Source organism: Nesoenas mayeri (assembly GCF_963082525.1).
Source record: "Nesoenas mayeri genome assembly, chromosome: 14".
In the NCBI taxonomy this organism is placed as follows: domain Eukaryota; kingdom Metazoa; phylum Chordata; class Aves; order Columbiformes; family Columbidae; genus Nesoenas; species Nesoenas mayeri.
In genome coordinates, this window is record NC_137556.1 from 9375467 (window position 1) to 9399274 (window position 23808).

At 38.6% G+C, this 23808-nt stretch overlaps 1 protein-coding gene across 1 annotated transcript; it reads right to left on the reverse strand.

Annotated features, from left to right (window-relative positions):
- Positions 1-818: 818 nt before the first annotated feature.
- SMAD5 (SMAD family member 5) lies at positions 819-21935 on the reverse strand. The gene is made up of 7 exons (XM_080353520.1): positions 21411-21935; positions 12360-12967; positions 10866-11117; positions 9555-9674; positions 8703-8924; positions 5993-6249; positions 819-5080 (listed from the first exon to the last, which is right to left on the reverse strand). The coding sequence occupies exons 2-7, from the start codon at positions 12760-12762 to the stop codon at positions 4937-4939; spliced, it is 1398 nt and encodes a 465-aa protein (XP_080209646.1). The 5' UTR covers positions 12763-12967; positions 21411-21935; the 3' UTR covers positions 819-4936.
- Positions 21936-23808: the final 1873 nt, after the last annotated feature.

Consider the following 23808-nt stretch of genomic DNA (forward strand, 5'->3'; position numbering starts at 1 on the left):
CAGGATTTTTTTTTTATTTAATTTACCTTAACTTATATAGAAAGCTATTAATACAAGTCCATATAGTTTCTTGAAAAATCAACAAATCACTGCAACACTTAATTCCAAATGTTACTCATGAATTGGACTATCCTCTAGGTAACAAGATCATAATAAATCTTCTGGGAATTTTACATGGCAATCATTCTTTTGGAAACAAACCACAGGGTTTCAGGAGGCTTAACAAAAAAAACTCAAAGAACCTACCCGAGTGGCTGGATCCTCCTTAGTATAATGTAGCTCTAGGTTTGGAGGGGAACAAAGGTATTATTGTTGAGAAAGTGAGATGGAGTCCTGCTGCAAGGCAGCATCTGCTCACCAAATTACATCCTGAACCGGCAATCACAGACATGATCAACCGGTATCGACACTTGTGTTTCAGTTTGGTACTAATCAAATAATTCAGCTTACTAAAATGCTCCTAAGTTTCCATTTTATTGGAACAGTACTTGAATTTCAAGAGCTATTAGAACAGCCATCATTTCCATGAAAAGGCTACCACTCATCAGTTTAAAGCTCTACACATTGAGACATGATGACAGTCGTTTAAAAACGGTGTGATAAGCCACAAGGCTAAAAAAACCCAAACACAATAATCAGTGTTGCTGAAATCTTACCCATTCTTTTTGGTACTACTGACACTTTTTTTATAAATACCAGCAAATTTATATTGTTACTGTAACTACAGGTTTTGACCGGCTGCATTCTACAAGCCCCACAAATGAAGACTCTTAAATGAGTTCAATAATTTAATCTCTGCCTGTGTGAGAACTGCAGCTTTTGCATCACCCAAGAGCGATAGAAAACTATTTTTAAAATTACAAGACCACATTTGTACGAGGAGGAATCTGTACATGGTAAGGCATCAGTGTCCAGTGTTACAAGAACTCATAAACCAACTTTTGTAAATAAATATTTGAGACGTACTCAGTTACAGAGAAAGGAAATCAGAAAAAAACTGTGGGTTGTTTTGTTTTGTTTATTGAAATACGAGCAGCAGTATGCAAAAAATATCTTTAAAAACATAACATAGCAAAACCTAGTAATTTTAAAATTAACAAAATAAAAAGACGTTTAGAGTTAAATGAAAAAAAAAAAAAACCTCATTTGCTAGAACTGTGTTTCCTACAATGTAAACAAAAGCATAAAGGTTATGCTTGCAACAAACACAGAAGCAGGTTTATGGAGCAGCACAATAAAGCAACATTATGTTGTAATCTGATGGTTTGGTCTATTGATTTGAATTCAGAATGGGTTACCTGGTTACCTTCCTAAACAGAAACTTCACAACTACAAGAAAAAAAAAAGTGTCATGTCTTTTGAAGTAAAACATTTAGAAAAGGTTTTGTTTTGTTGTTTGGTGTTTCTTTCCTAAAAACCATCACTAGCAACACTTTGGGCAACTAAAACAATATCCTGGGAAAAAAATACTATTTCAAACTAGGGAGAAAGCCTGACACAGTTTAAAATTCTCTAGATTTACACTGTGAGAGTACCTGCCCAAGAATATTCAACTTTCACATTGGAATACTGTGGGGGAGAAAAAATAAAATCATAGCTTCAAGCAAAACCCAAAAGAATTCCAGTATTTTAAACAATTCTATACCAAATCATAACACATGGGCTGGTTCACTATTCTTTTGACTAATAGGCTGTTTTTGCTCTGTTAGATTTGTCTCTCATCAGTCAGTCATACTAGAAAGCTTTATTTTGGTCCTATTGATACTACAAATCAGTGTCATCCCTTCATTTACGACTACTTCAGGCCTAACGTAATTAAATGAACGTAGTACTTACACAAGGCACCGGATTGACCACCAGCAAGACTAAAGTCCTCTAAGGAAGAATATCCCAGCTACCACCTTATCTTAGTGACTGTAACAGCAAACCCAGAAAGAACTTCAGTACGTGCCTGTTCAGACTCTTTGCTGGTATTGCCAAAGCTGTTCGTTAATGCTCTGGTTGGTGCAAAGTAGAAAGATGCCCCAAAAGAAGAAAATACACTACGAAAGCCAAAACAGTTTTCATTGAAGAGTAACATTAAATCTAAGCCGGGCTATACTGGGAAGGCTCCATCTTCCACTACCACATTACTGGTTGATTCAATCTCTCCACACCCCTCCATCTAGATCAAGAAGTGACTTATACACAATTATGCTGCAACAGAGGCAGCACTCACTGCTATTGCTGTACTTAAAACATCACGAGGATCAAACAGTTCTCTTGCAAGTCCTCTGTGCATCAATACCTGAATTTTGTACCAGCAGCACAGATAAACTACACATGATTAGAAATACCATGAACCAGTAGCACACAAAATTTGCTAACTAGAAAGTTTTCAAGAAGTTCTACTTAAAAGGAAAAGTAGAACATAGACAAACCTCCCTGGGTCTGCTCCTGCAAGCCTACCCTGGCAAAATCAGCACTCACACAGATATTCCCAGCATGTATGTATTACAGTTCAAGAATATGTACATAAGCAAAAAAAATGACAGAGAACTTCAATGACAGCATCAGAAGTGGCTTAACTGGATACTATTGCAGAAATTACGGTTCAGTGCCTGGGTAGCCAATCTAAGCACAATACCAGCACTGAGCACCAGCCTGGCTCAGGAACAGCCACTTCAGCACCCGGCCTTGAGTCATTTCATTGGCCACTTCTAAACATGCAAGTGAACAGACACAAAGCCAGGTGAAAAACATTTTGGATAAAGTAAAATCTTGTACCTACAACTTTCCTTAATCCAATGTGCCATGACATTTATTATAAAAGCTAGTAAAGGAAAAAAAAAATCCTGTAGTGTCAAATACATATATGCAGCAAATTGACTGAAAGTCAGGCCTGGGGAGAAGAAAACAGAAGCCTGATCTTATGCAACTTATCGCATCAAAAGAACAATCTGCAGGTTGCAGTTCCAAAGAATTAAAGAGAAGACCCCAAAGGTGAGTGGCAAATAATGGTATTTCCCTTGTTTGTTTTTAAACACACTCAAGAAACTGCTTAAAAAAAAAAAAACAACAAAGTAACAAAACACAAAACACCAAGTAATACAGAAATTCCTGTACAAGAGAACATTACTGTTCTGCAGAAGTATTACAGTTTATTCCTTTAAGGCATTTCATAAGAAGCATTTTAATGACACGTAAACAACTTTATTCCTTTAAGATCATTTGTTACTTAGGTACCATATGATGCACGATTTCCACATTTGAGCAGAAACTGTCATTCAATAGAAGACACAAGAACTTGTGTAAGCAATCAATATCTCAGGATTGCAGTAATTAACTGCAACACATCTTTTAGTAAGTATTTGCATTTTGGAGTTTTCAGCCTCTCCCCCAAACAATGAACCCTTTTCTGAAGGGCTGTTTGGGAAAAAGAAAAAGGAGGGAGGGAAGTTAAAAAATAGATCATTTTCTGCATGCAAATAAATTTTGTATATACTTCACTTCTAATTCTCTTAGAATGTTTCTTTCAGCCTCCTTTCTTATTATTTAGAGGGGAAAAATATGCATACATTATTTAACTGATTTCTTTTAGTGTTTAGTACAGTGTTTAAATTCTCTACTGAGTAATACAACAGCACAGGCAACAGGATTCTTTACATGTGAGAGAGAAATTTCATCATCATATTAATGCAGTCCTTCCACCCCATAAAGCTGCCAACTACAGTTACAAGTCTTCTGATCGAACATCTGCCACCAGGGACAGGATCAAGACCACTGTTTCATGTAGGCTACAAAGAAGTGACTACTTTTGGTCATTACCAACAGGTCTGTATTAAGTTACATGATCTGGAAGTAAAAGCTTCTGCATTCAGTTACTAATTTGCTAAGCCACTCACAGTCTTCAAAGAGACTCAAACTCATACTGAAAGTGAATTAAATACAGTGTAATCACTAATACTGCGTAATGTCTACTGAGAGATTAAAAGGCCTAACACAGATCAATTCCAGACAGGTAAAATAAACAGCTAGAACACCAAAAAGAAAACAACAAAAAACTTATTCCTTCCAAAAAGTAGTAAGCACTGCCATTTACAAATAGTAGTGTTTATGTTAAAATAGAGAAGGGTACCTAAAAAGAAATAGCCTTGGCAACCAAATCCAAATGGCATGAGTGTAAATCAAAGCAAAACAAGAATTACTACTCCAGAAACGTGCAAGGTGTTTACCTTGTATGAATTACTATTTAAAATGGTGGTTAAAAGAGCTATTACAAAACTGAAGTGGGAAAAGGCTAAGAACTGCTATTCTGTATTAATATACAGTGTGTTTATGACAGCATTTTCCAATAGACAATACAAGTGTTTTTACACCACTCCAATATTTGTAAAAAGTATATTTCACGTGTACACTTAAAAAAAAATCACATTGTTCAATCTGAGGCGAATTAGCCCTAATAAAGTCTAATTTTGCTTATGACAGATGTCAACCTTAAGATGTTAAACAACTATGCTAAAAATACAGCTTGCCAGCTGGAGTTGCACATGTTCAGACAGTTTCATAAACTTAAAAAGAAAATCCCAAACTATGATACGTATTTATTTTCTGAAGTCAGTCTTCATAATTCTTGTCCCTACAGGACAAAATGAAAAAAATTTTCCAGTTAAGACATATGCCTGTTTAAGTTCTACTTGAAGGAGGGGAAAAGTGTTCTGAATTTTTCAATAGACTTTTTTCCCTTAGGGCTCAACTGTCACTTAAGCATCACAAGAACAAATTGAAATGTAAAACTGATTAGCTATACACAATGGAATTGGTCACAAAGGGATTTAAAAAAAAATAGTTAAACCGTAAGATCCATTCTCCATATAGCTCACAGTATCCACACTGGAAGTTTCTCTATAATTAGAATAAGTTCGCTAAAAATAAGGCTGAAGACAGAACTTCAGCACTATGAAACAGATGAGATGGGATTAAGAGGAGAACCCATTTGCGTAAGTACTTTATCCAGCCACTGGAGGGGCCCATGAAGATGAATTTCTATCCAGCATGGGGTGCTTGTGACATCTTGTCGGTGATATTCGGCTCCCCAGCCCTATAAAAACGAACAAAGCGTTATCCGGTAAGTTGAGAACATGCTTGTCTTTCAAAATAACTGTACTAACAAGAAGCAGGAAATCACGTTTTAAGATCCTTCTCTCAAGGTAACTCACAATCTAGCAACAGTTCTTATCTAACTGGAAAAAAAGGAGGGTGGGAAGAAGCAGCAGGGAGGCTGCATCAGAAGCCTGAACCGAGACTTGTCTGCACTACACAAGCTGCTCTGTGGAGATCACTGCTGACTGGAGAATGACCCCTGGCTATGGCCACATCTCTCTTCTGCTTCTCCCTCCTCCACACTCCTTAACCGAGCAGCATTTATCATAGCTGACAAAACAAACAAGACATCTTTGGGGCAAGACACAAACCCACAAACCCCTGGTAAGGTCCAAGCCTAGGCTCCATGCTACATCTGAAACAGACAGCATCTTGATTGAACAACACTGAGAAAACATAACTGTATGAATAGCAGTATAAATTCAAATTGTATTTTTTCCATTGTCAATTTTTAAACAATATTAACATCTTTGAAGGGGTTGAGGGGTTGCAATTTTTCCTGCAATCACTTACACTCCTCTCTACTCACATTCTTTTAGTGGTCTTGTAGTTCACTTTGTTCTTTCAAATTTAGAGCATGAGCTCAAATCTCCTTTAATAAAATTACAGCAACCACAATGATTAAATCCCTGTCCTGAATACTGAATAACTAAATACACAGCCAACATTCAATATAGCAATCTGTGCTTTTACTGCCTTGCATCAATTTCCCTCCTCCCAAATTAACCATTTTCATTGAGAACCACATCAGGTCAGAATAGCTTTGCTGCATTGTTACAGTGCTAATGTAATTACTGCTGAATACTCAAATCCACAATAAATTTAAATGCCCCATACATAATTTGTTTACCTTTACAAAACTCATTCGAATGGTGCACATCTTGGTGAGCTCATATACTGCTTCAAACCCATGGTTGACAGACTGAGCTAAAAGCTGAGCAAACTCCTGGTTGTTGAAAATTTTCAGGCTGCATCCACTAGGAATCTTGCACACAGTTGTTGGATGAAAGCCGTGGTGGTAGTTGCAGTTCCTGCTCTGTACAAATATGCTGCTGTCACTTAAACACTCAGCATAGACTTCTCCACCAACATAGTAGAGATGAACTCCTTGAAAGCAAAGATAAAAACATTTCAAATTGGTTTTTTCCTAGGAGTACTTCATACAGCTCCCTTGAAATCAGAGACAAAGTAAATTTTCTGTTTTAAAAGCTTCACAGAAAAGCTCTTTAGCCCACACGAGAACATATTTTCTCATTTCAAATGCAGTAGGTCTCATTATACATCAGCCACTAGATGTCCTCCTCTCATCAATTACAGAATAGAATGAAAAAACTACTGTCACAAGTCAAGGTATTTTCCTAGAGAACTTACGGGGATTTTAAAACTCAGTTTTATAAAACTGGTAGCTTCTGCCTATGACAATTCCAACAGAAATCAAAGTGCCTAAGAGAAGGGGCTGTGACAGACACGAACGAGAAAGTATATCCATAGTCTGCTCAGATTTTTAACGTATTTTATCAGGCAAAAGAAGAGTTAAGTCCATTTAGTTGCACAACTTAAATACCATCAGGCTTTACAGATCTTAAAAATCAACAGAGCTCCTAGATTTATCACATCTGCCTGGATTCAGCTATGCACATGAGCTATTCCCTCCCTTCATGTTCTGAAGCCAATATTACACTACATCTGAATAAAAATTAATATATAAAAGCGGTTGATCATTTCAGGATCCCAATACGGATTCTCACACTCCTATTTTGGTTGACATTCTCACCTCCTTACTCCAGAGCTTCTCCCTTTCCCCCACCCACCATTACATGGCTGGGATATAGTTCAGTTTGACACATCTTCCTGCAACACCCTGAGAATCCCCTACAGACTATCCCATGGTTTGCCAGATGAGGCTGCAGCACCTCAACAGATGCCAGCTGATCTTTCAGACAGCAGCACTGAACATTGTTAGATCCACTTGAGACTAAGGTAGGATGAAGGTTACGCAGAGGAACCATCGGCTTCATCAACTATAAATGGCTGTTACAATATCTGAGGAGGGCAAGAATACATTTTCACAACACAACCCTATTTCTTTAAAAAGACAGGGACCACAATGTGCTAGCTAACGTGTTTTGAGGAAAGACCTGTGAGACCACTGAACAGAGGAACTGGATAATATAGCAGTTTGAGAAGAAAACAGACATTTAAAAAATAATCCAACGCACAACTGGAAGTCATGCTTGCAATGAAACGCTTCTACAGAAAAAAAAAAAAAAGAGGAAATAGGATGGAGTAGTTTTAAGGAGGAAAAAAACTCAGACTTTCCAAACAAAAGCCATAAATAAACAACATTTATCCCAAAACAAACTGTTCTCAGAACTGTTACCATAAAGCAAAGTTTTAGTTTAATAATTAGTATTAGAGAAGTAGATATTTTAGAGCTCATTGCAATCAACACTATTCTACAACATGATGTTGGCTCTTGGTTACATTTCTGACCTTCGGTGGATGCACAAGATTCCTCTGCTAGTACCACTGAAAGGGGCAAGCCCAAACAAAAGAACTTGAGAAAACTATTCACAATAAACAATAATAAATTTTCTTGGACAACAGAATTGCAGAGCCAAGTTTCCACCAGATATTAATATCTTGTGGTCTACAGATTATCTACAAAACTTTGCCAAATTTATAGCAGTTTCTAATTAAAAGACTGATAAGTGACAGGTGTTCAAGAGATATAACAAGCAACAGTAACTTTCATTAAAAAAAAAAAAAAACAACTCAAGACCAACTGTACCGAATTATTTTAGGTGTTAAAAAGGCCTCTAGACATGTACAATGCAAACAGGGGTCTCTTTTCATGACTTAGTTACAAAAAAGGAGATATCCAGGAAGACTACTACATTTTAAGATAATTCAGGCACATTCCAAAGATGAAAACCACGCACCTAGTTGTGCTATCAGCCAAACAGCACTAGAAGATCTTGCAAAACCTGTTGTCTTCAGGAATCCCTCCCACACACATACACACCCCCTGGATTCACTCAGACAAATCAGCCCTTGCAGTTTTGCATTAGCACTTCAAAGTCCTGCTGCCAACTCATGCAAGATATTTGAAGACACTGTAGACCACAGTGTATTGCCTTGCATAAACAACAAAACGAAAAAAAAAAATCTTTGATATACTGTAAAGTGGTATGGAGAATTTGATTTAAGCAGTAGCTATAACATAGAAAATCAGAAGTCCTGCAATATGTTTCTTGGTGCCGAAACACAAAATTCTACATAAAGACTATCCTTAACCATAACAAACAAGCCCCTGTGACAATATAGGTCGGTAAGGAAGAGGTAGTATTTAATCTCCTACATTAGTGCCAAAGAAAAATGCATGCAATTCCTAGACTAATTAGAATCAAACTATGTCTAAGTCAATTGTCTTCAGATGCTGAAGAGGTAGACAAGAATAGCAGCAATCTGTGATATATTAGCTGAGAATAATCACTGCAGTATAGAGGAACTGAAATAAAAACAAGAACTTAAGCATGTGTAACACAACCAGGCTTTACCTTTTCCAATATGTCGTCTAGTGTTCTCGATTGTTGAGTTGCGATTAACATTTGAGAGCAAACCTAAGCAGAACCTGTTCTTATTATTGGAGGGATCTGTAAACCCATCTACTAAGACACTTGTAGAAGATGCATGAAAAGCCTCCCCAACGCGATTATTTAATTCATAATACACAATCGAACACCAGTGTTTGGGTTCTTCATAGGCAACAGGCTGAACATCTGAAAATGAGCAAAATGGAAATATCAGTTTACATAAATGTTAAAATATTAACTCTAAGAACTGTAAAGCAGGCGTTCTAAACTATCAACAGATAACTAATAGCTTAGTCAACAGTTATGATGGGCAAGAACAGTCCTGATTAAGATCTTAATGATTTTTACTTTCATGCATTTTTAGCTAGTCCACTGATTTTATAATTACTTTCCTATTTTAAGCTTGATTTTAAACAACAACAAAAAAAACCTACAAAAAAAAAATAGAGATGACTGTGACATCAGGTGAAACATGATTCTTCTGCCCACTTCTAAAAAAACCTGTTTTAATTGCTATTTTGAGACTCAATTTTCACAGCCTTTGTGCATATACAATTCTAACAGCAGGCAAAAGTAGCAGAAAAGACTAATTCTGGAAAACAAAAAATTCACACTGTGCACCTGAGGCTTTAAAAAGAAGAGATGCAAATAAGCAAGTTTTATTTCTCAATTCTTCCTGTTGTAGCCCCAGTTTGCCTTGGAAGACACTTCCACTTGTCAATAAATTCTACTGGGCCATTTGAAGTTATTTGTTCAAATTGAGTCATGAGTTTTAAGTCAAACTACGTTAATCTTATACCATACTATACAACTTACCTCTGGTAGATATATTTGGCATAATTTGAGGGATCATTGTATTGCTCGTGTCCATAGACTGAGAATTATCCTGCCCCATTTGGTCATCTGGTGGCATATATGCAGGAGGTGGAGTATCAGCTACAAACATGGAAAAATAAGAATAAACCAGAATAAACCTCAATTTACTATACGTATTTGTTCATTCTACAGTTGTAAACACACAAAAATACTCTTGAACAAGAGACATTAAAACTTTTGGAGCCATTTTCAAAGTAATCTAAAGACAACCCAGCCAAGTGTCTTTACAGTAACCTCCTTCAACAGCTGGATTCTTACCTATGTGGCTAAAACCAAGTTCAGACACTTGAGGAACACTAAGAGATGTACTTTTTTCTTTTGGTCATTTCTTTAGCTGCAGTCCTGCAGCTGGGCAAGACAGCTATAGTTCCCACTTTTTTTCCACACAAACATCATCAGCTTTCTTGCCTACCCTCTTCTCCTTGTTCAAAAAGAAAGAAGTAGTAGAAGAGATAACTGTATTTGCTGTAGCATAACAAAGCCTTAAACCAGGTATTTTTCTGCTGCTTCTGTAGGCTGAGTTCATTATAAAAGTGTGGATCTCTGATTATTGTGCTGAATGGAAGAATGCAGTGTACCAACACACTATTAACCCCTATTTCAGAAATTCCCTCCACACACATGAATGCATCTGTCCCAGTGATCACAGTCCTTATCCAGGAGGGACACCCCACTTAATGGACACTCTTTCTGCAGCACTGGGCAACCAGAAAGAACAAAGATGAGGCCACTGTGCTACTGGAGAAGCAAATTATTTATTAACTTCTTTGCTTTATAAACGACACCAACAACCAGACAAACTCAATAAGACTTCTTTCCTTTGCCCCTTCATTTTTTTCCCCTACTTTCACCCAAATCTGTTGAAGTTCCTATCAAAACTTTGCTCTGTTTTTTCCAGTGAAAGGCCACATGTGTCTTTATTCAGAGAAAGACACCAATGAACTTCTTCCTCAGTCTCCTACATCTGCTTTCCTATCAATGCCAGATATTCTTCCCAAGTATGTATCAGGTATTCTACATTGAAGCTGTGCAAAATAACTCACCACGATGGTATCCATGACAAAAAACATTTGGAAAAATTAAACTATAACAACTAACTCTGACCAGTGACAAAGCTAGGAAGAAAACCCCTCAAGATGCAAATGGAAAAGCAATTTATTGCAAGTTATCACAAATTCCTGAGGTAGTATGTCACAATGGCATGTGACATCTCAATTATTTTTATGGAGCTGACATTTAGGCTTTACTTACCGGGTAGCTGAAATGGGCTAGATGGTCCAGAGCTAGCTGGGGAGCTGGGGTAAGTGCTGCTGGCTGGAGAAGGCGGATAGGGACTGTTCGGTGAAATGGAAAATGGAGTGCTGTTGGGCTGCTGGAAAGAATCTGGAAATGTCGCATTGTGTGGCATATGTGGTTCATTGTGGCTTAGGTTCCTGAACTGAACTAGTAGACTGTGCTGTGGATTGAATTCACTATGTCTAGGCACTAACACTGGAGGTAGAACTGAAAAAACAAACCAGAAAACAGAGAAACTTCCATTAAAAACTGAGATAGAAGAGATACAAATAATGTGCTATTCTGCTCATCATGAAAATTTCAACACTAGGTGAGGTGGAAAGGGCAGTATTCATCTGTCATGCCTTTACTCCATCCTCTCTATTTTTTTACATTATACTTCAGGGAAGACTCAATCTTCACTCTTGCAAAACTCAGAGCAATACCACACTTAGTATCTCATGCTATTGGAAGTAGATTTTTGCCTATGGGGTTTTTGGTTTTGATTTTTTTGTGGGTTTTTGTGTGCTTTTGTTTGTTTTTAAATGCCACGTAGCATGTACCCAAGTACTGATTTAGATGTTCCAAACCCACTGTATGTGTACATTATCAAATCAGTAAAAATGGAAATACAGTCTATCTTACTATAGTCAAACTATATAGTTACATGTAGTCACTTTCACTGAGGAAAAATAAAATCTATAGAACAATATGTAACTATTGCTAAGCTGAAGTTTTAACTTTCAAACTCAAGAGTGTTGGAGTCTGGAATTCAAGTGCTACAGTAGAGCACTTGAGCACTAGAGCCAGCTGCAGTAGAATTGCAACCATTTTGTAGAACAACGGAAGCAACTTTTCACTATGTTTTCCAGAGCAACATAATTCATCTCTCCCACTCATAACCACAATCCTCCTTACTTTCTCCCATGGCAACATGCCTTAACAGTAGCCTTGTTACCTGACACAAATATGGTATGTACCTTGTTCTAACTGATCATCACTCAGTTCTGTTCAGTGCTTCTGCCTGCTAATGGGAAATGAAGTGGGGAACACTGCACCCTAGAATTCTTTTTTCAATCTCCTCAATTCATGTTATTCACTGATTAAATATTAAGCCTCTGAAAGAAGGCTACCAACCTCCTTGTAAGGACTGAAGTTTTTAAACAAGTTTCTCCAAGAAAGTAAAGTCTTCTGATTACTACTTTCCTATTTTCTTATGAATGAGGAGTTTGCTACCAACTTTAAGGTTAGCAAGTTTAAGAAATCTGTGGGAAAAGTGTGATTTACCACAAAGAAAAACAGCTGGTACAGAATGGACAACACACCTCCGCAAAACCCCACTAGAAAAGTACACATTGAACATTCCTCTTCCAAACTCTCCCATATACCACATATAACTTGTTATACAGTACTGGAGGAGGATAAGGGAGCGAATAAGAGGAGATTTTGTTCAGTTTTAGATAGACATACCTGGGCTTTCCACCCTCTTATAGTGGTATGGATTGATGCAGACTTCCTTCTGTTTAGATCCAAAAGGAAATTCACAAATATCCAATGGCTTCAGCTCATGATGGCTTTGTAGATCTGGCCAACGCCAAACACGACAGTAAATTACATGGGGAAGGCCTTTCCGGTGAGAAACTTGAAGTCGTCCATCTAAAGAGCGGGGGATCGTAACACACTTGCTAGGCTGTCCTGGACTGCTCAAGGCTCTCTCCAGTTCTTCCATAGCACCCTTTTTCTTTTTCAGCTTTTTAACCAAAGCATCAACAGCTTTTTCTGCCCATTTTTCCTCTTCATCTCCTTGTTTCCAGCCCAACAGACGCTTTACAGCTGGGCTAGTAAAGGAGAACAAACTGGCCATTGACGTCATTTGACACAAGTCTTCAAAGTTTGTTATGTTTTGTCTGGTTTGGTTTTGGTTTTGTTTAGTTGTTTTTTCAAATGAATGTCAGTGTATACCAAAAGCAGTTATTGCCATAGATGAGGTGTATTATTTCTTGGAGGCTGACGAATGAACATATAGTTGCCAGTGACGTCTTCACATCAAAAATAATGATCGAATCTTTTTAGTAGAACTAAATTGGAAGAAAAGTTAACAAGTAATTAGTAAACAAGAATGTGGTAAAACAAAAGGGTGGATATTAAAAGAACACCTGTTTCAACCCTAGCCATTGCACCTGATTCTGTTTCAAAACAGAATCCCAGAACTACTAGGACCTGATCCCAAACCTAAATAAAGTAAAATGTGATCAAAGTCCCCAGTTCTTGCATTACTGATTAGTGGGAAAAGTATAGTCAAGGGACAGCACAGTTTCTGTTAAAAACGTGTCTTAAATCTACATGTTTCCTTCAGAAGACAGGCTTGGAGAATATGGTTTGAAATTGGTATGATATCCCTGTCACAGTGCTTCACCAGAAAACATCCACTTGCTTTGAAGAAATAGGGAACAGGCACAGTGGAACCTGTAGTTCCACAGTCAGTACTTCATAGAAGCACCCAGTTTCTCAAACAGATTTTTATTTCCCAAAAGAAAAATTGCTAAAGTATCTATTTGTTTTTGAGCTCTACTTAGGTAGCCTATATTTTTTGAAAAGTATTAAAAAAGAGAAAGAAACTGTAGATAACACAAAGAAAATCAAACAAAAAGCAATTAAAAGAACAACCAATAAAAATCTCAAGCCAACCCCTCCCCAGCCACTCAAGAAGGTGGTCAACCTTTTCAGCTGTGGCTATTTTTATGTTGCACTTCCTTATATCTTTTAAGAAGAACATTTGAAGCACTGGATATTTTTAGCCTTTGGAAAAAAGAAAAAAAAAACAAAAAACAAACGTTTTCTTTTCCCCAGAAAAAAGGGGAGGAGGAGAGAAGGCATGGCAGAGTAAGTAGGAGAAATGTGACCTTTACTACAAACTGCCTCAGAGGGAGAGGAGCAGAACAGAGCTGAGCAGCTCCAACAGTGTTCATGAATGGTGGTGTTTTCTACCACTCCCCAGATCTAAAGCAAATCCTTCCCCCACCAATTTAAGGAGTAACGATGACAAGAGGAAATGATGTGCTGTGGCAACGAACTGATAAGAACTTGTAAAATCCCTTGTGAATACTAAATAAGCAAGTATAGACAATGAGCAGCTGGCAAAAAGCAAGAGCAGAGCTAAGAGAAAGGATGTCAATAACAAAAGATGCTTCCTCTCTTGCTACAGAGACTGCCAAACAACATTGTCTCTCAACTTTTGACAAACCGTGGTGAATTAGAACACCTAACATACCCCGAGACAACAAATCTGCACATAAGAGAAAAAGGGGTGTGTGTGTGGGGAGAAAGCAAGATTTAAGTGCCTTTGTGTTGCTTCTCTTAGACTGCTACCTTTAATCAAGGGGATCTTTCTTTTCCTCCCATTTTTGATTAAATAAAAATCATCTGATAAGGCTTTTTAAAGTGTCTAGGCACATTTACAAGCTCCCTCAGACATGGGTACTTCCCTGTAACAGAACCATATATTAGGTATCCTCAGCCAAACATACAGCAAACATCCCCTAGACAAAGCACTTACAATGTCACACGTAATCATCCCAGATTTTCTACTGGGGAGAAGGGAGGTGAGGAGAACAGAGAACAGACTGAAGGACACTGCTAAAATGAAGAATGTAAGTTTAAAAACTTATAAACAGCCTTTACAGGAAAAATAAAAATCCATTTATTCCATGCAGTAGCTCAATCCTCTTGGTACTTATTTGATCATTCAGCTTTGTTTCAATAATACGGAAAAAATGGGAAAAGCAAAACAAACAGAAAAACTGTTTGAATATCTTTCTTCCTAAGCTCTCATAAGAACAAAATGAATAAAAGAAATTAAAAGAAGTTTCTCACTGCTTCAGTACATCCTATTGAAAACAAACAAAAAAAAACACTAACAAAAAGAAAAACATAACCACAGCATCAATTATATATCACCTTATTTCTTCAGAAATAAAGATATGTCTGCACCTTACGTATAAATTTAGTTCCCTAGAACTATTACACACGAGAACCTTTGCACCCTTCAAAGTAACAGGAAATACATAAAGGGAGATAAACTTGGCCAAGAACTCAGACTAAATTTATTCTTTTACTGGGAATAAAAGTTTACTGTTCTAAAAAGTAAAAGCTGTTTATAGTTGCAATTAACTTCCAAGCCTTGGGTACATTCAATAGCTGTAAGTTATCAGCAGTTGCTCACACCCCTAAAAAAGGAAATGAACCCACCTACAATCTCAGACCAGCAAGAAGACAATTAAAAAGTTCTATTTCTGTTTCTCAGCTATGCTTTCAAAGAATCTTAAGCATCATCAAGGCAGAAGACACTAGAAATTTCTATAGTTAAGTTGAGCTCTAATAAGATTTTAAGAAATGTCTCGACTGTTGCCACCCTGATCTATTCCATCACATCTGCCCCACCTATATCATGCAATCAAGCTTACAGATCTAGGATTCTATTCCATGATCAAGTATTTTGGGTTTTGTTTTTAGTATTTTGAGAACAAACATGCAACACCTAGGAATGAAATTTTACTGGTTGTACATAACTTCAACATCATTTACCCGCAAGTATGCTTGTGGAATAAACAAGCTAACTAAAAGCAAAGAAAGCTGGAATAGTTCTACTAAAATGATGCATTGCACTAACTAGTATTTGTAGGGCAAACGTCAGAAGAATTTTGATAGAAGATTCTGTCCTATAAACTGTGATTTTAGAAAAAATAATCTGCTTGGAGTAACATAATTAGCTCTGAAAACTTTACATTAGTCTGAATACCTATCAAGCAAAATGTTGCAGAACAAATATCCCAGAAGCATTGTAACAGACTTGATCAAAACGGTTGCAACTTCTTAAAGAAAAAAAAAAAGTTTCCACATTCATGCTTGCAGAGTTAGACTTCGAGGCAGGCATTATTTATAAATTAAAAGTTCTTGTTATTGACTACAGCAAATGGAAGGAAACTAGTTGTGTGAACAGGTCCATTGTTTGAACCCCTTCTTAATACCTCATCAAGCCAGCTAGATATAAACAAAGTTGGTTAACAGCAGAATTTACAAATTACATTTCATTTGTGAATGATGGGAGAAATACACTTTCTTCCACCTACCATCACCAATTCTAAGCAACTCAAAGACCTTCTGGTTCCTCTTCCAAGATTTTCTTACCCTACTATATTAAACAAGCAAATTTAGCAGATTGATTTCATTTGCTATCAAAGATTCTTCCGGCTAAAAGGGCCTAAGTGGGACTCACAGCAGAACAGATCAATACAGAATTATGTGTGGTGTATTTATTTTAACGAGATGCATTTTTTAAGTAAAATGTTCTGCCATTGATTCCAAACTAATTTCCCACCTGCAAAATCTAAATTTAAAGTACCATTATCCAAGCAGCCCATCATCCCGAGTAGTGCAGCAATGAATGATGCTTTTCACAAGCATAAAATGGGTAACAACTGCTGGTGTTCATCGTTTCCTACTGTCAATACTAAGCCTATACTGCAAATGTACAAGCACTGTTCTTTTCCTGCTTAATTTACTTGTTTGCAAATTAAGTAAGCTTCCTGTAGCATCATATGCAATCTGAAACAAGGACCATCCCTACTCATGATTAGAAGCTGCTTTGAGACTCAATTTCATAACATAAACAAACCACCACTTATAAGTAGCTACACAATTGGTAGTTCATTCGAGCTGCTGCAGACTCACAGTTAAAACTGCGTTTTACAGTCAGCTCTTGTGCCTGACTTTATTGTCCCTTCAACTTAGAAATGCTCAAGTATTTTGACTCCATACACACATTAACACATTACACACTCATATAGAAAGCTCAGAAACTTAATTACAGTATAAGACAGCATATCATACTACCTTCAGTTATCAATGTTTTCTTTAAAACTACCTACAATTACAATCTAGCACATCAATTTCACCTGGGTTTATTAAGGTCCTTCTTTCCTTATAAGTTTCCTGACAGGAATTGTGCAGGATTGTGCTTGGCTTTTATCTGACTTCGTAGCCTAGCACAGAGTCCCATGTAATGGCATTCATTAGAGCGTTTTCTTGAGGACAAATACAAAAGAAACATAGTTTCTCCATGTACATCAAGGACAAAATAAACCCCAAAGTTACACAGTGGTTAAAGAATTTGGGCAATAAACTCAAAGGGCCTATATGTTCCCTACCATTACCACAGACTCAACAACAACAAAAAAATCTTTCAATTACGCTGTGCAACATCTTACTCGAAGAATATCAACTTTAACTCATCATCTTCCCCTCTTTCCCTTAAGGGCAAGTAAAGATGAAAGGAGATTTTATGAATGATACCAAAAAGGAACTTGTAGTATTTTCATCAGAACTGGGCTTGCATATCCAAATGCACATGCAGTTCACCAAACCTATGATAAATGCTTTAGACTAACACTAGATTTCCTTGCTTCAAACATGCCTTGTAAGGCAATATATTCTAACTAATAATACATGTAAACAAGAACAGAGAAGAATTGTCTGGTCTCCTCACCAATTTTACTAACCGTGACTGCTCTCCAAACAAAAAATTTATTGAAAACTTCAGACATGGCCAAGCACAAGCAGCATATAACACATCCTACATAGAAGAACTGGCATCAAAGCCACAGAGCTCCGGTTGCAAAAGCGATGTTTCTGGTTTTTTCCTCAAAGTCTTCTCAAAAATCACTGTTTAAAAAAATACAAGTGATTTACGTCACAAAAGAGTTCACTAATAGAACTCCACTGCTTTTCAAAAGCACCCTCACTTCCAGCTGATGCCAAGAAAACCTCAGAAAAAATGTAACCAAAGGACAAAGTTTTGAATTTGTTTCACATCATGACAAAATTTGAATTTAACTGTGATACAGAGGAGGGGAGTAAAACCAAACACTTCCTAAGCCTAAAAAAGTTAGTATCTACTTCCTAAGGCATCCACTTAGAACACAAAAAATCCAATGCTCACAGTGGCCCCAGCCTCTGCAACAACTCTAATTACTGAGCAATTAGCTTTTGTAGAAGTTCTCAAAAACTACAAATTCCTTCTTAGAACCAAAATCTCTTCCCCTAAGTCTTTTGTCAGAACCGTGCATTTTCTCACACTTCTATTTCAGCTAATTGGCACTTCCCAACAGAAGCATTATGCTGAAAAATGCCATCATCAAGAGCAGTCAGCACATCTGAAAGTCTGCTCTGAAAATGCCTCATGTTTTTAAGGTTATTTAAGATCTACTCTAAGCAGAGCAGATACCTACAATTTAGCATCTATTTCTTAATTAAAATTACATACAAGAGCATCACCGAATTTCACTAAACATGACAACAAAAGCCTGTGCCTCCAGTGGTAGGTTAGTGGACATGGACAGGCAAGTGGGTGATTAGGAATGACCTTAGTACACTTGGAGGAAAAAAAAAAGGAAAAATAAAAGGACATCTTATACTTTTTCACAAACTCTATGTTAAAAAATTAACAAGCTGGACAAAGCCTTCCAAAACTTAGATGCTCGTATGCAAGACTTTAAAGAATAAGACCCTAAATACTGCCACTGAAAATGTGAATTGACAACAAGAAGTGTAACCTGAAAGCAGGGTCTGGACAGACTTTCCTAAAGCTCTAAAGGAGGGAAAGAAAAATAAAGATGTATATATGTGTGCATATACACTTCCACTCCAACTGAATTGCATTAAGACTCTGACAAGTTTACAAAAGCTACAGGATTTGGAGGGAACACTGATAATAGTAATTCAGCAAGCTTTTTTTCTTCCCCCTTCCACAGAATGAATGAATGGCAAAGTATTCTAAATTTGTCAGTTTGTGACATCCACTGACCCAGAATTCAGAGACACTACCTCATAGTTGGTGGATCAGTAGCAGCGATTCTGACAAAGATCCTCTGTCAAGGATGACAGTCCTGGCAGGCTCAACCTTGGTGGTAGGTCAGCAGGGACACAGACTTGGCAGGCAGCGTTCCGCACCTCGCCAACCCACACTGGTCAAGCACGCTGAGGTGCCAGCCAAACTTTTCCACGTGGTCACAGGAACGCAGCTAAAAAGGCCTCCAGAAAACAGTGCAGGAACTTGAACTGCAGCTAATGATAACTGCAAAAGTCTTAAATTAACTGTTCAACTTGCTTTTAACGAGTTATCAAATTTAGCCATGAAATACCAAGAGTGTTCTCAGATCACATAAGAACAAATGTTTTAATTCTGAGCATGAGCTTCTCACATATTGCTGTTAAAAATCATGTAAAGATCTTTAAAGAGGAAACATTAATACATTAAAACTAATTTTAGCAAATTTATCCTAGAAGTTAGAAGAATCTTGCATTTTAATAAAAAAGAAACAACTGGCAGGGAAGGAAGATACAGGGACATGCACAGAAGTGCCACAGCAGTATCTCTGCAGGTATAGAATTCAGCCAACAGCAACAAAAAGAGTTCTTAACTAAAAAGAAAATATAGAGGAAATTAAAAGTGTCCTCTGGAATATTAAAGATCACAACATAATTGGCAAAGATCATTGAATGCACCCAAAACCACAAACTACACTTAATAGAGCTTGAGCACTCCATCTTGAGAGACAGAATTTCTTGCAGCTCTGATAATATTCTATCACCATGAAAACTCCGCACAGGAGATCATCCACTCAAGGTGCAAGATTAAAAACCTGACTTCGTAACAATAACCAAGCAGTACAGGGTCCACAGTTATAGCTCCTTTAGGCTCCATCAGAGGTTAAAACTCCAAACCTCACACAAAAACCACCCAGCACAGCTGTAGGCAGCATCACGCCCTTTTGCTGTGATCTTCTGTCATCAAGAGAAAGAAATGCAGAGGAAGCCCCTCTTCCTCATCCTCATCCCAACTGTCCATCCTGGGCTTCCGCTAGGAAAGCTGTCTTTAGAAAGTAAGAAAATTCCTCTCTTAAATGTATTTTCTTCACGTTTTAAAGGAAAATAAAGGCTTGGCAAAAGCAGGTAGCCCAATCAGCACATGGTTTGTTGGAGTTTTGTTTTGTTTTGCAAAAATAAGCACCATTAAGCACTTAGCAGCAATTTCAAGGCCAAGTGAACAAAATTTTAATATCAGAGGTAAGAGTAAACCACTATCAAATGGTAGAGATTAAGACATTAAATCCAACAGCACCCTACACAGACAGAGCATTCTCCAAAGTTACAACACACTAATTATGAACATCTTCAATTAAGTTATTTGCTGCTTCTATTAACTTCCACTACCACCAGCTGCCAACTTCATGAAGTATTACAGCTTTTGAAGAGCATGGGCACGTGACTGCAAAAGCATGTTTGAGAAGTGTGTTTGCACCTTTCCCCGCCTTCTCTTCAATCAAATTCTGTGATCCCTCAAAATATTAGGAGGATATTCTGCGCAGAACTTCTGTAAATGAGATCTGCAATGAGCACCATTTGTTTCAGTTTTCAGTATTTTAAAGCCACTCATGGCAGGTATATTATCTGAAATTAAGAAAGGGATACAAACCAGCAAGAGATTTCATCTAAAAACATAACATAATAACAATCTAATTTCCCATAGCAAGACAAAACTTACAGGTTGATGCAAATTTTGACAGTTATTCCTTGGAGGTTTTGTTAAAGCAGAGAACCCAAGTCATTCACTCATCAAAGCCTCTAAATCCCTACAGATTCCATCAAAAGACTCAACAGCTATTTTTGAACCTATTAATTTAATTACTACAGTTCCTCCCTGTCTCATTTTACTGAGAAATATTCATTTTATCAACTTAAAGTCACATCAGACGCTACACAAACGGAACAGAGCACTGATCACTTGATTTCCAGTCTTGTGCTTTTAACCACAAGCCCTGTATTAAGTTTACAACCCACAGAAAACAAAAACTGCCATTCTAAATTGCTTAAGCGGTCCATCTGCTGTCAGGTTGCTGTCAGGACAGGATGCACACAAGGAAGGCCAAGGTGTGTGTGCCCTGACATGGCCTCTTTACCGACGGGTTTGAAACGTGTGAATTGCTAACTCTCCCCTCTCGTTTGGCCAGGCCTTGCTCCAGTCAGGAGCAGAGTTCCTCGATTTAAAAAAAAAAAAAAAGAAAAGAAAAGAAAAAAGGCATAAACCACCGAGTCTCTCATTAGCATTGCAACAGTTTGCTCCTACAGTTACGTGCACAGACTTATTTTTATCAGCACGAAGCGTGTTCTCACAGCCCCGCAGCGCGATCCCGCGCTCCCCTTTCCCTCCCCGGCTGCTCCTTCCTCCACACGCCGCTCACCGGCCTCCTCCTCCTCCTCCTCCTCCTCCTTCCGCCCCCCCCGCCAGCCACGGCCCGGGACGCCCCAAAAGTCTGTCAGCACCGGGCCCACGCAGCCGGGGTGGCCTCAGCCCCTCAACTTTCCCAAAGGGCCCGTTTCCCCCCCCACGCCGGGAACCCGAAGCGCAGCGCCCCTACCCGCCCGCCGTCCCCAACCACCCTCCCCTTCTCCGCCCCGACCCACCCGGCACGCAGCGAGGCGGCCTCCCCGCCGCAGCGACACGGGGCCCGGTGTCTGTGAGGCAGGAGGCTCCGGCTGGGCCGCCCGCTCGCAACAAAACTTTATGTGGAGCCCGCGGAGGGGACAGCGGCGCGGCGGCGCCGGCGGGGCCAGCGCCGGGACCCGGATGTGCGCGAAGGGGGGGAGAGCGCGGGCTGGAGGCTGCGCGCCGCGCATGCGCGGAGGAAACGGCCGCGGCGGGGAGGGCCCCGGGGGTATCGAACCTGCACCCGCATAAGAAAATAAAATTTAAAAAAAAAAGGCGAAGCGTCCGGGTTTGCTTGTGGAAAAAGTAATTTACCCGAAGATGGAGCAATATTACAGTTTCTGAAGCTCAGCGCGGGCCTGCCGTGACCCCGTCAGGCGGAGGCTCAGAAAGCCCGGGCCTACCCGAGGCCGCCATGGAGCCGCTGGGCTGAGACCCGGCCCCTCCTGCCCGGAGTCGTGTGCTGCCGGCCCGTGGCATCGGGCCTGGTGCTCGGAAGTTGTTCTGTGGAACAGGTTGGGTTTTATCCGCAGTGCTGAGGTCCTTCGGGTGGCTGCATCTCGCAGTACATGACTAAAACCACACGGTAAAGCTTCAGGGAAAGAAGCGTTAGGAATGACTCTAGAAAGGACTGTATGGATGAGGATTTTCATACTGTATATAGTGGGACAAATTTCTGCTTTTCTCACGGTTGCCCTCATTGCATGAAGTGGAAATGACTGGTGTTTCCTCAAAGCTATTTTTTTTTAACAGCACAGAAGAAAGTTTCAGAGAGATACTGGGGCAAAACCACCTCCAACACGCCACGACAGTGCCTGACCTTGATTAAGCACACTGCAGGCATAATGGTTTCTCGTCATTTTTAACTATGTAAATTGATTTTTATGAGGGCAAATGAAAGAAGAATTGGCTTCTACACTGTGACATGATGTCAGAATGTTTTCATTTTTTAAATTGCTGTCAATACACAACTGGCTTTTGGAAGTCCAAATGCCTAAATTTCCACTAGATCTGAAGAATGTGTTTGTTTCCACTGGAATCAGTAACAAAAATGACTTGTCTGCTGTAAGGCCTCTCATCATAGGAAGGGACTGGCAAAGTCTTGTTTCTCGTACAAAAGACAAGATACCTCAGAGCGACATGTAGAGGGCTGAACCACACACTGCTCTGCTCTTCTTCGATCTATTCATGAGCAGGTGCAACTGCCCGCCACAAAGCACCAGTGAGGCCCAAACTCTGATGGCATTGAGGAATTTAGCTTTATATGGGTAACAGGAACATCCACAATTAGGGGAAAGTACTTCACACTTCAGCCCATAAAGTGATTTTAAGAGGAAACTTCTACAGGAAGATTACCTCATAACCCAAAGGCTGCCTTCCTCAGAGGCTGATCAGAGCCTGTTTCAGACACACTACTGAACTAAACTGAATCCTAGTCTGATCCACTGCAGAAATTTCGACAGAAAATTTCTTTCTCTGGCAAAAAAAATGTTTAGGAACAGATATACAAGGCAAAATAACAGTTTGTATGTAAATTCGTGTCTCTGTTGTAAGACATGTAACTATACTGTCTTGGAGCAGTTAAAAATCTGCAATTGCATCTTCTGGCATGCCAGCTGAATCTTGATATCAAATAGAATCCTTTTGGAAAAAAAAATATATTAGAAATGAGCAAATGTAAGGAAAAGTGATTTTATATATACATATTTATGTATATGTACTAATATACTAATACATATATAATTAGGCTAAAAAGAAGCCACATGAGATCCCATGTGTAAATTGAAGGTAAAATACCAACAACAACAACAACAAAGCAATGTAAAGTTTGTAGAAACAGGGAAGAATATCCAGTGAGCCAAACTGAAGTTTAAATTTCAAATTTGGGTTTTGAAGAAATATTCTTCTGGTTCAAAACTATGTGGCTTTTGATTATTTTTTATGTAAACAAAAGGTTTTAGCACCAGTGTGCTCTGATCAGATCTATACAGAAGTTAATTAATAGCCCAATGGTGCATCTCTACTAAAGTTCACAACAGCGGTCAAGCAGCAAAGCTTTGGTGTGATTTAGTCAAAGAATGGGGCGAACCTTTGGGGACTCGTGTGTATCTCTGCACCAGCAATTGTTCTGCTTTGGCCAGGCAGTCCAAAATATGGGACAAAAAAAAATCCTGTTGGTCTTTGTCCAGATCTTTTGTGTAACTTAATTAATAAACCAAGTAACAAACAACAAATTGGCAGCAGGCATTTTAGGTGTTGTTCATGTGCCAGCCATGATGTCTCTCTATGAAACAAAATGTTCTCTGGTTGAGAAGTTACAAAACAGTTGAATGTTGTTGGATGAAGCTACAGCAAAGAGCCCTGATGAGCTTCCTC

What these genes read in the sequence shown, in the direction of transcription:
- SMAD5 (XM_080353520.1), bottom strand. Translation starts at nt 12,762, where the DNA reads ATGACGTCAATGGCCAGTTTGTTCTCCTTTACTAGCCCAGCTGTAAAG. An exon ending in TAAGAGGGTGGAAAGCCCAG is followed by an intron (nt 11,118 to 12,359) that starts GTATGTCTATCT and finishes TTGTTTTTTCAG; the next exon opens with TTCTACCTCCAGTGTTAGTG. An exon ending in GCCAAATATATCTACCAGAG is followed by an intron (nt 8,925 to 9,554) that starts GTAAGTTGTATA and finishes GCTCATTTTCAG; the next exon opens with ATGTTCAGCCTGTTGCCTAT.